Here is a 16,849-nt window from a genome sequence, read left to right on the forward strand (position 1 = left end):
ATTACTGGAATCTGCACACAATTCCCAACTGATTTCTTAACAATCACTTTTCACAATGAAATGCCTCATGCTGCAAACCAAAATAACACAGTATTCTGTGTCTTATTCATTCATTGGCACAGTTTCATTTTTAAACTATAAAATTCTGTTTTATGAAATGCTGCTTTTTTTTTGGTAAAGTACTGTACCTCAGCCATTTTTTTTTTTATACTCAAATCTTGGCTATATTTATGTTGCTTTTAAGGACTCTCACATAAGAAACTGAAGAAACTGTGGGAGTGAGATGAAAATATTATATCTGACATTTAAAAGAGTATAAATATTCCTTTTTCTTGCTTACAAGATTAGATATTGCATCATGCTTTGCTGAAAGCTACAGAGATTCTGTGACACAAGTAAGAATTAAGTACTGTCACACTGCAAGTATTACTACTGAATAAATTTGCTATTTTCAATGTATGTGCAATTTGTAGACCATAGGAAAAGTCTCTGGCTAGGCACAGGTCAGCAGTTGATGACATGAACTTAATCTGCTCTAGAAGCACAACTAGTGTTTTTTTTTTCACGATTACTTTGACTGAAAAATAAATGTCTGAAAAACGTAGCTGACCTTTTCAGCTTGAAAGCTGTAGTTTAGTATTTGAGTTCATTTTTAGACAGTGAAACAGCTGACCCATCCATCAGTACCCTGAAATCCAAACCACTTATACAAGGTCGGCTACTTCACACGATGAAGAAGAACATCACATTTCCAGTGGACCATCAATCACTCCACTCGCTCACAGAGCAGAGATCAGCTCCTCAACCCATTCACACTTACGAAAATAGGAAGATTCCTGTGTTGGCCAATGCAAAAGCGAGGCCTAAAATGCCACTGCCCATGATGGCGTTGCTGAGGTTGAAGACAGACATTCCCAAAGAAGTTGTACCTGGAATCTGGAGAAACAAAGGTTTGCGTGTCAGCAGGAGTTTGGAACAGAGCACAGGAATGCCCCTACACCCCAACCTGCAGGCTATGTGGTAATCAGATAGAAAGAGCTATTGCTGTGGGAGCACTGTCAGGTTGGAAAGAGAAAAAAGGCCGCTTCTCTTTTTTCACGCTTATATTCTGATTGCTGCCCTACAGATTTTGTAAACTCACATCAATACAATGGGCAATATACAACTCATACTTACAGTCTGAACTTTAAAATCCATCTCTTGCCACGCCTGTGAGGCATCTTTGGTGTGCGACTGATGCTTTATAAGGCCTGGGGAACAGTCATGCCTCCTGCCCAGCAAGGGTCCAGAGGACTCCCCTTGCCTGAACCAAAATGTTTTTTTGGTTGTTTGGATTTCAGTAACAAATGCCTGTACTCAGTTCTTTTGAAGACTGTGTCTAAGGGCTCTCCATACATGACAGACAGTTCATACTGACAAAGGGAAAGCCTGCAAAAATACTTACATATTCATCGCATTTCTTCTTTTCCAAGTGGCTGTTTGTGAGACTTCTCCTGCTTTCTCGGTCCGAAATAAACTTGCTGAAAGAAGTCAGAGGATTAATTCCCAGCAAAGAGCCATTAGAAAATGCAAGCATGTTAATTCCATGAGCAGCATGTGATAGCAAAATACACAATGTATATAAGCTGTACACAAGAAAAGGTCAAGCCTGTAACTGTTAAAGGAGCCCCATTCTGCTTCCCTGATGCCAGCACAGACTGAGTGTCAGTAAAGGTACCACTAGATCAGAATAAATGTGTAGGGAGAGGTATTTTAGGAGATCCAGTAAGGTAAGGGCACCAACAAGCTGCTGAGTACAAGCCCTCTGTTGCTACCGTGGGGTTGGTGCAGTTGGAGCTAAGAGGAGGATGAGGTGCTGCAGGCAGCAGCATTGCTGGGGCCATTCTGAACCAGGCCATGTGCTCTGTGGGTGTGCCTCAGGTTGGGGCTGCTGTATGGTCAACAAGAAGCCCTTCAAAACTCAGTATCAAATTCATCACACTGTAAAATCAAACATCTCTGAGTAGAGGAACATGAGCTGAATGGCTTTTTTTCCTCTACAGCTTTACTTGCTCTCTATCCCTAATACAGACAACGGATTTACAACACTTCTGACTAGGGCAAGCTGCTAGTTTCTCCCAGACCCACTCTTCAGCAAACAATTTTACTTTGTGTAAAGCATTCTTTCAGCTATTCCATCTTCCAAAAGTTTATGCACAATTAAGTCCCTGGCATCTCTGCTAATTTACAGAGGTTCTCGGGCACTGCCTATAGCAGCCATCGTTTGTAACACATACCTATCCAGTGGTTGCTACCAAGCTTCCTTTTTTCTGTAGGCAGGTTACAGTGACTCTTCTTAAAGCAGGCAGTGAGCTGAACACAAAGACCAGCCCTAATGGCCCTTTCCCACAGCTGGGAACATCTCCTGGCCAAAGATTCACAGTTCTGATTTTGACTGTGCAATTATTGCTGTTTTTGTGGCAACTTTGATTCCTACCATCATTCTGCTTCGATTTGCTCTGTATATAAACCAACCATAGGCTTCTCCTTTATTTTTTGAACGGTTAACTTCAAAAACTAATTTGCTGCAAAATACAGATACCGAGCCAGTCTCTAAAGCCCTAAAGCAGTTGGAATATGTGGCTGATCCTCCCCCAGTGTTTTAAGGAGTGAGAAGCAATCACGGCTAAGGTGAACTGATCCAAAATTAACTTTCTGAATCTCACCGGGAAGGCATTTCACTCTGATGGAATAAAATCTCAACCTGACCTTCTGTAGATTCATAGTATATGGGTTTTTTTTTTCTTCCATGTCTGTTTAAAGCTGAGCACAGGCAGCTGAGTGTGAGTGGCCTGACAAAGACATTCCAGCTCCCTCTCGAAACACCCTGCAGGCAATTTGTACAGGCAGGAGCGCAGAGAAAAGTTTTGTCTCTTTTGTGTTTCTGAGCACTGCTGGGAACATCTGTGGGCTTTGCCTTCTTCTGTCAACCATGGAGATCATGTGTCATTTCAGATTTTGTCAGAGTAAGGAGAAGTCAGCTAGTTCGCTCCCCCTGCTCCTGCTCAGCCCCACGCATTCATTCTGTTCAATAATTACAAAAATAACAAATCTGTAGATACTACCATTACTGCCACCGGGCATTAAAGATCAATGAAAATTGTTGTTAAAGAGCTAGTACATGACAAAGACCACATCCAAAAGATATTGCTCAAATGTAAAGCAATTTTGGAGTTTTTCATTTCAATACTTCCAACAGAAATGAGTTTTTATATAATTGGTATTTTCAGTAGAACAAATGCATTATTTCCTTCCAGATGGGCAGCGGAGAAAACATCTGGTTCGATAAACTAATCCAAAGTACTTTCTCTGGAGTTAGCCATGTTAAAATCGTCTCATCTTCTATGACAAGGTGTGTTACTCATCCACTCCACATTTACCATGTTGCAGCGCACACCTTTTCTCTATCTCTGCTGCACAGTGTGAATGGGCAGGCAAAGTCAGACACAGGAATGCAGCCATCGTGACCTTCTGGGAGAGGCAGAGCATTGCCCAGCTTGCACAGGGCTCTTCCTGGCCTGCCTGCCAGCTGGGGCTGTGAGATGCCCGTCTGCCTGTCTGTGGCTACATGCCCTGCTGCAAGCAACGTAACTGGCAGGCCTGGATAGGAAGGTTGCCTTGGGTCGATGCTCAGTAGGTGGCATGGATGCATCGTGGGACACCCCATGCTGCTCATAAATGGAATGCGTTGCTGCACTCAAATTCAAAAAGACGAAATAAAAGGAGAAAATAAAAGAAAGTAGGCAGAAGGCAGACAAATGGAGTCAACAGAAACTAATCTTCCCAATATATGCTTTTTTTTTAATAAATGTTTCACTTTTTTTTTGTTTTTTTTTTTTTAAATCTAAGCTCAGGATGTTTTTTTACTGCAGTATGTAAAGGAGAACATAGACTGGAATACTATAATTTCTTATTAAATCATGCCTTGCATCTGCTCTGCTCAACAGATGCGCTTAGAAAGCGAGCTACACATTGTCACAATGATGTACATTGAGATTTACAAATCTGACTTGAACAAAGCAGTACGACTGTTTGCTGCGGATCCTCCCAGCCCACAGAAAGATAAGAGCCAGTGACAGGTCCTACAGAAATGCAGAGTGAGGCAACCCATGCCTCCAGTGCCCTGTGGCCCCTGACAAGCATAAAATCCATTTGGGCTGCTTGTTGTCTTCATTTTGAATGCTCTACTCATCATACACAATCATAACTCATTCTTCTATGTTTCTGATTTCCTGGTGTGCTTTCTACATCACAGTCAAGCATGAACAGTTTATGCAAAACTTTTCAGATGCATTTATAGAATAACCTGGTCAAAAGATGATCAGCTCATCCTTGTGATGAAAGAAGCCTCACAGTTGGTTTGGAAAGAATTCTGTAATCCAATTATTTTTCTGCCTTGTTTTACTGAAAAGCAGAAACTCAGTCTTATTGATAAAGTGGTTTTAAAAGGACCGTACTTAACCACAGTCTCCAAATTTAATTTATTAAAGGACATAAATGAGAAATATTTGATAAAGGTGATATCCTGGAGCTAACCATTTTGGCTAAGCAGAGTTAAAACCATTTAGCCATCTTAGATATGTTTAAACATAATTAACTTAAACTGATACTTGACAATGCCTTAAACATTTGTTAGGGAAGGCTCATTGTGCCAAGATGACAGAACTCTATCCTCAGGCGGTTTCTTAAACGGAGCTCCAGCTTGAGCGATGGCAAAGATTTCCAGGGCAAGCAGGAACAAGAAATGCAGAAGAAGGCTTGCTCTGGCTTGCACTATGAAACTTTGACCAGATCTGGGTATAGCTACCAGCAACCTTGTCAGCCAAACAAGGAGCGCTCATAACTTACCCATAGCTGCAGACTAGGACAAGCATCCAGCCAGCAGCTTCCTGACAGCATCATCACAGGTACAGATCCAAGTCTGCTGAACAGCTTAGCAGATCTGTCCTGCTATCACAGGAAGCAATAGGTCATCTACACACTGATTTATGTCATATTCAGCAATGGCAAAGACGTGTACCCAGGATAAATCGTTAAAAGACAGCAAACCCATATCCAGAAAGTATTTCACATTTGCACGCACAGAAAAACCCTCCCAATAGAGCTCCTCCCAAATAATATAACATTCCTGTATATACAAATACATATTTAGGCCCAGAAAATGCTGGAAATCTAAAGGGAACTAGAGAATTCTTTTCTGAGATTGGGAAATATTTGGGGTTTAAATCAGCTTCTTACTGCTGCATTGTCCCCAGAAGACTCTTAAAAATGCTGTTCTACATTCTGCTTGGAAAATTATGCACTGAGAAAAAAAAAATTCAAAATGAAGTACAGAGTGTGGAATCAAACAAGCGGAAACAACTGCAAAAAGTCAGTTGAAAATTACACATCTAATCTAAAGCTCAAGTGAAATCAACAAAAAAAGCCCCACTGATACTGGTGGACTTTGGCGTTTCACAAGGCCTTACACCATGTGTCAGATGGCACAAAATATGAATGTCCATACACCCCTTAACCTCATATTACACAGAGCCTGGGTGTTTTCTGACACAGCTATGGGATTTCTATCAGGAAGTGAAAACGATAGAATATACTCATGTGCTTGAAGAGCCAGAGCAGGATTTAGAAATTTTGTCTCAGTTCTGACACTTTCCTCACCCACTTTTTACTCCAACTCAGCCCTGCTCAGACGCTGCCACGCTCACAGCGCAGCTCCATAAAACACATGGTGAGCACTGCGTGTCACACGCATGCAGCACACTCCCTGCTCAGCCTCTACAAGTGCTCAATGAAAGATGATGGGCTAACAGGGCTTCTCCCCTGACAGTTACCAGACAAGAGCTCAGGAGGCACAGCTACCACTCCTCCTCCTGTCAAGGACATAAATCCTCAGTAGGCCCCAGGGAATGCTTCTACCACTGTCAGCTCATGAGCTCCAAGGAAGCTAGCAGCAAAGCCAGCAGGTTCATACAGGAACTGTTTTGTTTTGACAAAGTCTGAGTTTTGTTTTTTTGCTTTTTGTTGTTTTTTTTTTTAAAAAACAAAACAGAAGTAGTTTGCATTTCGCCCTGGCACCTTCCTTCAAAGTGGTTGCCTCAGAAAATTCCTGATCAACCCTAACCTCCGCTGGCGCAGCCACACTGTGGTCACACAGCAGCAGGAGCAGCTGGTGGCCACCCCATAGCTTTCCCAGTTGGGCTGGCTGTAGGCCCAGCCCCTGCCCCTGCCCTTGCCGTGCAGTGCTTTGACAGGAAGTTTGGTCAAAAAGCTGCCTCTTGCTTTGCAGCTTGCAAAACCCAGCTGGAGCACAGCAACAGACCCATGGTGCACGCAGCAGAGTTCAGCACCTGTGGGATGCTGGTGCCTGGCATAGAGGCCTGGAAGATGCACCATCATGCAGAACAAGTCTCTTTGGTAAACTACTATACCATAGGAAAAGTGATTGTCCAGTTTTCACTAGAATTGACAAATAGCTGCATTCCTTATCTGGATACAAGTTAGGTGCAGGTCTCTGAGCAGTTCCTCACCCTCTGTGCCCTGGGGTGGAGTGGTGCTGCTTCTCCTCATCCTGCCCAACTTCGAGCAGTGCCAGCTGCAAATCCCCACCAGCCTGGGGACGTGGATGTGGCCAGGCAGGTTTCAGCTGTCATCGTAGGGTCAACAAAGCAATTTGTTTCAAATTATTCCATTGGTCTAATTGTATTTATTATTATTGCTTCTCTGCTTTGTGCAAGTAGACGTTTCAGAATGTTGGGCTTTTTGCTACATTATATGTTTGTGCATTTTATTAGACTAATTTGAAAGATTTGAAACGATGAATAAATTGTCACTCTCTTTGCTTTATCTGCTGTTGCAGCCTATGCCCAACAGATGTCACATATGAAATTCAAATTACGTCTTCAAATGGAGCATGACTTGGTAATGAATAATTCAAAACTTACACTGAAAATTAGAATGCTGTTTTTAAACAGCGTGTTTCTTAGCACAGGCAGTGTCAATGGAAAAATACTCACCTATTTATCTGGCCATTTTCCACCTCTGTGAAATCATTTGAATCGTTGCTGATGTTATCATCTTCAGGGATAGTCATATTCTGTAATTCAGTCAGTTCTAATCCAGCTTTGAATGGCATCTTGGGTGAGGAACCGTACGTATCCAAATGTTTCTTGAAATGTTAGTGTTTGGTTGGGATCTGGTGGGTAAACAGCAGCCACAGTATCAGCAACCTAGGTAAGACAAGAAAAAAGCCCAAGATATACACACCAACAGTAGGTAATATCACCAGAAGAATACAGTGAAACCTGGACATGAGGGATCATCCTCACCAACCTATCTGGTATCATTAGAAGCAGTTCAGGTTTTAACAGAAGTCATGCAGTCCAGTAGTGATGTTTCATTCTCCTTAACAAGATCAACTCCACAAGCCTTACAGATTTACCCAGTCCCACAACTGACTGCAGAAGATGGTGCCTGCAGTTATAAACTAGGGAGCAAACCTATCATCTTTGATTCAGAAGAAGAGACTCAATGACTTACAAATTAAGGAATAAAACTTATTCGCTTGCCCACGAACCACTAGTTATTCAGTGTTCATCTTCAGTACATTCTCCATATTGCTCCTTACTTAAAAATATAAAATACCTCAAGTTCATGCTGATGCTAAATGGAGGAACAGTGGGGCAGTGTTATCACAGCACTCTGTTCTACTGATGTCTGTACTCAAGGTATTTGAGTATGTTAGGTTTCTCTTTGGTAAAGAAGAGGTACAGAGGCTGCTCTGTGTACGGCTACACTTACTGTAAACAAGGACAAAACCAGACAACAATAAATCCCTAAGAACACATCTCATATGAAGAATGAATAACATACATCTTGTATCAAGCAGTTATTACTTATTGACCAGGAGGCCTCTCTGCTGTTAGATGTGTTACATAAAGGTGCCAAGAAAAGCACCAAAGGCAATTTGGATAGGGCTACTATGGTGGCACATTTCCTTGTTAGAAATGTAAATCAGCTGAAGGCCAACTTTTTCCAGAGCCTGACAGACCAACAGTGCCTGCATGATGCAGAGGCGCCAGAATGTTATTCAGAAACAAGCACCCACACCACAGTCATTACATTCCCGTTTTGTGAATGAATCTTCTGCTGCATTGCCAAGCAATAATTTGCAATTTGTCTTGGGGTACTTGGTGAATGCCCACATGCCACATTTATTTGGGGATATTTCCTCAAATTTGTGGAACGGCCTCAAAGCTACCAAGCTACTCTCACGCAGCCAGGGAAGCAGCAGTGTCCCCAGACTGTGACATCAGCCTGCTCCAAGTAAGTTTGCAGGGCTCAATACTCCTGGCTTACACCACTTCCCCTCACGCAGAGGAGGGCTTTGCAAAGAAGCCCTTTTCCCTTTAAGTTTCTGAGCAAAGTACATTCATCCTCAGTCTTCCAAAAGCTTCCCCATGAGCCCTGGCCATGGCAGAGGCACTGTGCCGTTGGTGGAGCGGGGCCCACCCTGCCTATGGGAGCAGCACATGCCCAGATATGGAGGCATGAGGAGGGCACATGGCTGCCAGGGGAGGACTGTGTGCATGGACCCTGGCCAGGCTTTCCTCAGCTCCCTTGCACAGCAAGTGCAGAGCATGAGCACCCAGGGCAAGTGCCCTGTGTTTTATAAGGCTGGTGCAAGGCAAAACGAGAGTTGGCTGCAGACATACAGCTGCAAACCAGTGAACGAGGGGTGGCTCTGGTGGTGATATTCTGGAGCAGTCTTCCCAGGGGCATAAAGTAGTCTACTTATTTTGGAAGGAAAGCGTGATCTTTTTATAAAAGGATAAAGCCACAGGAGGCAGCGGCTGTGAGGTGGCAAGGAGTGAGCATGCTGAATCCTGAGGCTTCTTGTGACCATCAGTCCCTAAAATAAACAGCACCTTAACAGAAGTGGCAATGTGTACTGAGATCTGTATCTGGCATTTTAAAGCCAAGCAGAGGCTCGTCTAAAATTCAAGCAGCGCAACTTTCCCTGTGGATGCTCTTTTGCATCTTTGTCCCCCAGGAGGATTTTCCCAATCACTCTGACAGTGCTTGTGCTTAATAAATTCTATGCTGAGTGTGTGCAAAAACAGGGGCTGAAATTCACCCTTCTGTGACGTAAACAGCTTGTTCGAGAGTGGGCTTCATGGCTTGCTGGTGTGCAGCTCCTGCTTCCCCTTCCTGCTGCCATGCAGCTGCTACGCTGTGAGCCGGACCTACAGGAGAGTGTCTGGCTGATTTATCTGCAAGGAATCTTTGGAGTGCAAAAGCGATGACTTTTCTGTTTGTTTGTTTGAACTAAAGCTCACATTCTACCAAAAACAGTCTGAATGAAGATGCTGGTGCAGCTGACGCCAGCTGACCCACCAGTAACAACTTCAGCAAATTCCAGATTTCAGACAGATGAGTGGCTCCTGCAACAGCATGACAGCATCTTGGAGTCTGTACTGGGTTCTTGTTAGGTTAAGTGGTTTACTAAAACAAAACAGAACCCTGAAACTAACAACACTGTGGAGTGAAATAATACACTGAACTTCCAAGTATGAAAAAACCTGACCTCAGTGCCAAAACATGAGGGCAGCAAAGAGAGAACTGCGAGGCTGGGGCCTGAAACTTCGACTGTCACAGCAGGAATTCATTCCAAGGCTTTGGCAAAGGATAACTACCTTGTCCTTAGCACCTCCAACTGTAAAGCTGGAGTGACAATAGTGACAAAAGCATTCAGTGAAGTGCTTGAAAATTCAGAAAGAGCGATATGTGTGATACCCAGAAAAAAAATTCCAAGTAAAGCTCACAAATTTTGTAAAGATAACTTTCCTTTAGATATACACAACACAAACCCTTCATCAGAGCTAACCACTCTTGGTTCCCTCCACAGGCCTGGGTACAGGTGGTCACATGCAATTCACTCCAAATTGCCTGTTTATATTGCAGGTGATGGAAGTGACAAATAGCACATAGCTTCTCAAGAACACCCACAGTCCCTAGAGGTAGAGCTCCCAGCTTTACATTCCTCATGCTGCATGCTGGCTCTGCAAAAGTATGGAGAAAGGAAGACAGATGTGTATCTGCTGCTGGTGCCACTGATGCTGTAGGAAGGAAAAAAAACAAATGCTTCACCTCACAAGAGTCATTGTATGTTGATTCTGAGCTGGAAGATGTTTGTATTTTTACTGAAAACCTTTTCTTTCAAACAATATGATAAGGTAAATGCAGATAAAAATGCTATGTTGGCAAAAATTGCTAGACTGAACTTGATTATTAATTGCCTTTTAATGTAAATTAAAGATAATCTGAAAAGTGACTGCAGCAATCCCTTTGTGCTTGCTACTCTGCCCATCTTTAAACCTCATAAACAGAGAAGTTCCAGATCCCTGCAATCAAACCTCTCTCCAGACACACACAGACTAAAACAGAAAGAAAAAAGTTAGAATCTTGCCCTTACTTCCGACTTTTCCACTCACATGGGCAAATACTTCTTGAAGCATGAATTGCCCCAAGAGAAAACCAGAAAAGGGGTAAAGACACTTCTAAAGGAACCTCAAAAGTCTGTGTTTGGTAGCTGATCCAGGCCTCCGGTGCAGCAGAAAAAGCCCTGCACTGGCCTAGGAGCTTGGTTTTCTCTTTAGACATCCCATGACATGTCTTGCAAATCCCACAACGGATAATTTATTCCCTGTTCCTTGTAGAACATGGGAAAGATCTCAACTGGTCACAGACTTCAGAAGGAGGGCTGTAAGATGACACAAGAAGATAAAACGAGTTTATTTTTCTCAAGGATATGGAGACCTTCACAAGCCATTAAAACACATTCCAAGAGCCGGGCTCTTTTTCTCTGTTGCCTTCTGAAACATCAAAAGAAAAATAAAAAGAGCCCTGCCACTCCTCTCTTCCGGACAGTCAAAAGCTCCAGACTGGTAGTAATGGGCTCAAAAAGTTTGTATTTGACAAAATATGTTAATATACACAATCTAACTTTATTTCTTTTGGCTCAAGCACGAGTCCTTTCTAGGCAGTACTTGGAAGAGGTATAATATATGAAATACACCTCTAGAAACACGTTAGAAGCAGCATATCTAAAAGTAACATGACTCCTGGTGGTAACGATGATGGCATAACTCACAGGTATTTTTTTTTATATCCTGTGAAGGACGTAATTCAAGAAATGCCACCTTAGGATGAGACGCTGCCCAGGAGTTGATCAGGGCATGGTGTGGGGCTGGACACCATTATGCCCATCCTGAGGTATGGTTTTCCTCACGTCAACTTGCACACTCACCGTGTGCTCCATTCACACTGCATTTCCTGCAGTCTTTGGGATGGCAAATATCCAAGACACACTAAGCAATTTTAACTACGGAATTCAAGACAATTTACTTAAAAGAAATATGACTCAACTTTTTGCTCAGGAGTTTTGCCAAGAAGTCCCCCTTCTTAGTCGGTTAGGAGGCATCAGAATGCAGCACCTGAGTTTTGCACATGCTGTTTCATTCTTGCAAAGCCTGAGATATAATACATCTTTGCTTGCACTTTTGAAAGTTCTTTCAAAGAACAGCAATGTGACCAATAAGACTCCATGGGCATAAATAATGAAAGGCCAAGCCTGAAATGCTGCATATGGACTATTCACTTAAACGACAGAAAGCAATAATAGGTTTTAGACAGTATCACATTGAAAAGCCAGGAAGCAAACCTCTCCTTTCTGCTAGAGACACCTGACATCTGGAACACCAAGTTCCCGTTTTACTCCTAACCTACAGGAAGGACAGAATTGAGAGATGAGAGGAGCACTACCGAGATAACAAAGAGCCTGGAAATAAATTAAACACTGACTCACATCCAGTGAGCAAACATCTGTGGAGCTGAAAATGTCACTGCCTCCAGCTATCCGGCACTGCTCCTCTGCAGCCCAGGGAGTTGGAGGAAGGAAGCAGCCTCATCCCATTTGATCCTTGCTCAATTGATGCCTGTGCCACCAGCGGCAGCACTGCCAGGCGTTGTCAGTGCGGTGACCATCAGTCCTTCCAGCATCTGCAGCTGTTGGCTCAGTGGCTACAAGCCACCACCTTTCACATCCAGGCTCCTCTATCACACAAGGAAGGAACAGTTACAACACAAGATGGGGGGAGCAACCAACAAGTGAGACAGAGGACTTGATGAGGAAGATCGGAAAAGGATGTGAAGGCAAAGGAGCAATATGCACACGTGTTCAGCCATCCTCAGCACTGTGACCTTGTGTTGCAACAGAAAAGTGTTCCCTATTGCACCCCATGCTGCCCATCCACGCGGCATAAAGGAGGGGGGGTCAGTCCCAAATTAAGTCCCGACAGGCTGCTCAGTTGATTAAAGGCAGGCAAATCAGAAATCATAAAACACTCGCCTGATTCACCCAGTGATTCATTACTTTAGGCAAAACACTTAAAGATGAGCCATAAAGGAAAATGGTTTTAAGTACATTTCTGTTCTGAGCCCTTCCCAGTCAATTTAGGGAAGGCATTTGGCAGAGGAATACAGCCACATTTTTTCCTAATTATATTTCTCTGTGAAATCCTCTTAACAGGCTGGGTTTTGCTGAAGAGGTCCCAGGACACACCACCAAAAATGAACGAACTCTTGTGCTGCTCAGGGGCTGTGCTGTGAGTGCTGCAGGATGAGCCACAGCAAGCAATGAGAAGGAGTCCACAGGGCTAAAAAGCAGCTTCCATATTCCAATCTGAAATACACTGTGTACCACAGAAAGACAATTTTGTGTAGGTTCATATGTAACTCATTTCTTCTTTTTCCCCCAGTTTACATGTAATTTCTTTGTCTCGGTTTCCTTTACTATAGAAGACTCAGACTGATATTTAGCTGATAACCTTACACAAATATTATGAGTGAACTGGAAAAGGGCTATAAAGCACTTCCAACATGAACAGGCTGCTGTTTTTCCCATGAGTAGCTGCTCAGTCTTCTTGGGTTGGATTAAGGTTACAGTAATAATTACATGCCAGAAAGGAAACTTCATTCAGGCTTGAAACATTTAAATACCCCCACAACATCTCATTTGCCTTCATCATATGAACTTTTAAAGCAGCAGTAATTGTTCTGCTGGGTGTTAAGCCTGCTTCTATAGAAACGAGCCAACTGAGGAAAAAAGCAGCGGGAATGGACAGGGCGCAGGAGGGAGAAGTGTGCCATTTCTGCTTGGTCACCCTTCTGCCTCCTTAAAGAATGATGAAAATCCACATGAGAAAATCCAGATGAAAGGCAGCACAGAGACCTGAGGAAGGGAGCCCACCGTAAGAGAGCTCCCATCTTACCCTTCAGGCATTAAACCCTGGATTTGGCCTCAAGGACATGGGCCTGCCACCGTCTCCAGCAGGCTGTGTGATGCCCCACAGCCAGGGGACAGGCAAGGGCCAGGCAGCCCCAGCGACAGGCAGGGGATGCTGCTGCTGCAGTGTGCCTGGGGCAGCGTGCTCTGCTCTGCCTTCTCAGCCACAAGAGCCTCCTCAAGGCAAAGTCACACAGGAGTCACACAGTGCGGCAGCTGATCCCGTTGGAGTCAGTGAATTTCCACCACGCCACAGCAGCAGGCCTTGCTCGCTGGGAGCGAACGATGCCCGGATTTTGGACAGGTTGCTACCAGCTGATTTCAGTGCCATGTGGGAACAGCAGCTACTATGTATATCCTTCAGCAACAGATGGAACTTCCTTTTGCAGGCTTTTTAAACGGAGTTCATGCTTCGGTGAGGAATGAAGTTGCGTGGAGCAATGATTTCTTTTTCTTCCCTTTACTTCTAGACTCAGAGTATATACACGTATTTCCTCCAGAATGTATTCAGTCAACTCAAATGGGCTTTTTCTCGTGTTTGTGCAGCAATGGTTGCCCTCGTGCAGCATCAAACCCAAGGGCGAAGCAGCACCAAACGCCGCTGGCAGCAAGGGCCCCGCGCACACGGGGACCTGTGGGCACAAAGCCCGCTGCCGTGCAGGGCTTTTATTTCGCCTTTCTACCGCCACATAAACAAAGCACAGCTTTACAGCTGCCCAGCTCCTCTTTCACAAGGGTGAATAAACGACAGCTACAGGTTGCAAGGCAAACTCGGGGAAACAATGGGGCGCACCCCCCTAACAACGGGCTGTATCCACGCACACGTGAGCAGATGTACACACTCGGACATGGCCCACTTTTATCCTCGCCTTTGGCACGTTAAAAACGAGCAGATCGCCTGTTACACGCTCACATATATAATACATGCACACGTACGCACAAATACACACACACACACACACACACACACACACACACAAGCAAACGCGCGCGCTGCCCGGGCCCACCCCGCATTTTCCAAATGCCGCACAAGTTCCCCACGGCCGCGGCTGTGGGGCAGGGCCGGGCCCGGCACGGGGGGCTGCGGCACACTGGGCCCCGGCCGCGTTCGCAGCTATCACATTCTGGAGCTCCTAACCCAGAAAATGATCTTTTTTTTTTTTTTTTTTCTTTTTCTTTTTTTCGCATTGCCGTCTCTTCATTGCCCCAATCCCCCTTTAATATTTTGCTTTTCATTTTGCCGCGGCTCAGCATCCCGGCGGCCCCCCTACGGAGGCGGATGCCGCATGGCAGCTACCCCCCCCCCCCCCCCGCTCCCCCAGGCCGCCCCAGCACCACGCCGCCGGGCTCCCCGCCGCCGACCCCGCGCGTTCGCAGGGCTGGAAGCCGGGCACGTTCGGGGACAAAGCGCGGAGGGCCCCGGCCAGGCTCTCCCCGGCCATGCGTGGAGACAAAGGCAGCGCGGGGCGCCGCGTCCCCGTCCCCAGGATTGCATCAGATGCCGCCTACCTTGCGAGGAGCCGCGGGGAGCCCCCGGCGCGCAGCGCAGCCTCTCCCAGCGGCGGCCGGCTGGAGCAGCCCGGCGGAGAATCGTACTGAGAAGAATACGATGAAAAACAAAATAAAAATAGTCAGGAAGAAGCGAGAGGCCGGGGGAAATTAAATTGGAGAAATGAGGACGGCGAGAGAGATGCCGCTCCTCCCGCCGCGGGTGTGTGCATGTGGAGGTGGACGGGCGGCGAGAGCGCGCGGGGCGCGCCGCCGCGCTAGAGCGGGACCGCGCCGCCAGGTGCCGGGGCCGCGTAGCCCCCCGGGCCGCCCCTCGAAGCGGGGCTGCGCGCTGCCCCCCTACCCCGCACCCCCTCCCCGCCGGGCATGCACACGCCGTGCCGTGCTGTTTCAACCCCCTCGCCCCCCCCGCGTTTTTGGCTTTTTTTTTTTTTTTTTTTTTTTTTTTTTTTTTTTTAACGACAAAAATCGTTTTTCTTTATGTTTGCTTTCTTTTAACTCTGGGGCTCGCCCAAAGGAGAGCCTCTTCTGGCAAGGAGGGCAGATTTTGGTGGGTCTGTTCCCCGAAATGGCCACGGATCTGGCATCATCATTGCCGATTTCCTGTTTCGTTATGCAAAATGTATAGAGTGGAAATGCAGCAGTTGGTGCCAGAGGTCAAAGCATTCTCAATGGGAGAAAGCCACGGTTTTCAGACATAAGAGGGGGATTTACTGCACAGATGATTTACTGGAACTTCTTGTTCCCACAGTTATCTCTATAAAGTACTGTAGAAGCTTTCCAGCATGGGAAAAAATCCACCAACTTTTAAGAACAAGCCTGAAGCAAGATGGCTCTGCGGTTAACAAGAGAGACCGCAGGCCCTGGTTCCACTCTGCAGCACATGGCCTGCACAGGATGCCCTGTACCAGGGCAAAAGGGAGAAGGATGCCAAGAGTGTGCCTTGATAAGCTAGGAGACCTTCCAGAGTGTCCAGACTGTCAGGCCCAAAGGCAGATGTTGCACATGAAAAATTGTGTTTTTCAAATCTGTACGTGCACAAATCTGATTTCCTTTATGATGATTATAGTGACTTTTTGTTTTCACTATGGAAGCTCTTTGGATGTGAAGTACACTGTGCTAGCAGTGAGTTAGTTCACCCCACTGTACCCAACAAGGACAGGAGCTGAACACCCTCCTGGTAAAGGGAAGTGAGCAGAAGGAGCTGCCCAAGGTCACTGAGCCAAGGGCTCCACCAACACTTCCTCATGGCCAGGAGCCTCTCTATTGCTCATGTATGGGGCCCCATCAAAACTTCAACCAAGGATACGGGGTCACCTCCAAGTCAGGGGATCGGCTCTGGGTCCAGCCCTGTGTGCAAGGCACCAGATCCTGCCAAAATGTAGACCAGAAAGTACATGCCACCCTCACTCACTAAGATGTGTTTCTATCTAAAGTCCTCCAATTACTAAATCAGAATGTACATTTCATACTGCATGGGGTCAGGCAGTACTGGAGCAGGGAGCTGATCGTCCCTCTCTACTCTGCACTGGTGAGGCTGCACCTCGAGTGCTGTGTTCAGTTTTGGGCCCCTCGCTACAAGAAAAACACTGAAGCCCTGGAGCACATTCAGAGAAGGGCAGTGATGCTGTGAAGGGTCTGGAGCACAAGTCTTATGGAGAGTGGCCATGGGACTGGGATTGTTCAGTCTGGAGAAGAGGAGGCTCAGGGCAGACTTCATCACTTTCTGCACTGACCTGAAAGGAGGCCGTGGCAAGGTGGCGGTCGGCCTCTTCTCCCAGGTAACAGCAATAGGATGAGAGGTAACAACCTTAAGTTTCTCCAGGTGAGTTTTAGGTTGGATATTAGAAAAAAAACATATTCTCCAAAAGAGTGGTGAAGGTACTGGAACAGGCTGCCCAGGGACATGGTGGAATCACCATCCCTAGAGGTGTTCAGGAAACACGTAGCTGTCACATT

The 16,849-nt window shown here is 45.6% G+C and overlaps 1 protein-coding gene across 1 annotated transcript in view; it reads right to left on the minus strand.

Annotated features, from left to right (window-relative positions):
* The window catches only part of SLC38A1 (solute carrier family 38 member 1), a 38,266-nt gene extending 23,159 nt beyond the window's left edge, over positions 1 to 15,107 (minus strand). Inside the window, exons 1-4 of the mRNA XM_042872591.1 lie at positions 14,891 to 15,107; positions 7,053 to 7,265; positions 1,445 to 1,520; positions 821 to 936 (exon numbers count right to left, since the gene is read on the minus strand). Of these exons, the coding sequence (XP_042728525.1) occupies positions 821 to 936; positions 1,445 to 1,520; positions 7,053 to 7,171 (311 nt within the window). The 5' untranslated portion in view covers positions 7,172 to 7,265; positions 14,891 to 15,107. The remainder of the gene's footprint in view (positions 1 to 820; positions 937 to 1,444; positions 1,521 to 7,052; positions 7,266 to 14,890) is intronic.
* Between the last annotated feature and the right edge of the window lie 1,742 nt (positions 15,108 to 16,849).

This window comes from Lagopus leucura, unplaced genomic scaffold (assembly GCF_019238085.1).
Source record: "Lagopus leucura isolate 7727_CA_CO unplaced genomic scaffold, USGS_WTPT01 Super-Scaffold_100008, whole genome shotgun sequence".
Classification (NCBI taxonomy): Eukaryota; Metazoa; Chordata; class Aves; order Galliformes; family Phasianidae; genus Lagopus; species Lagopus leucura.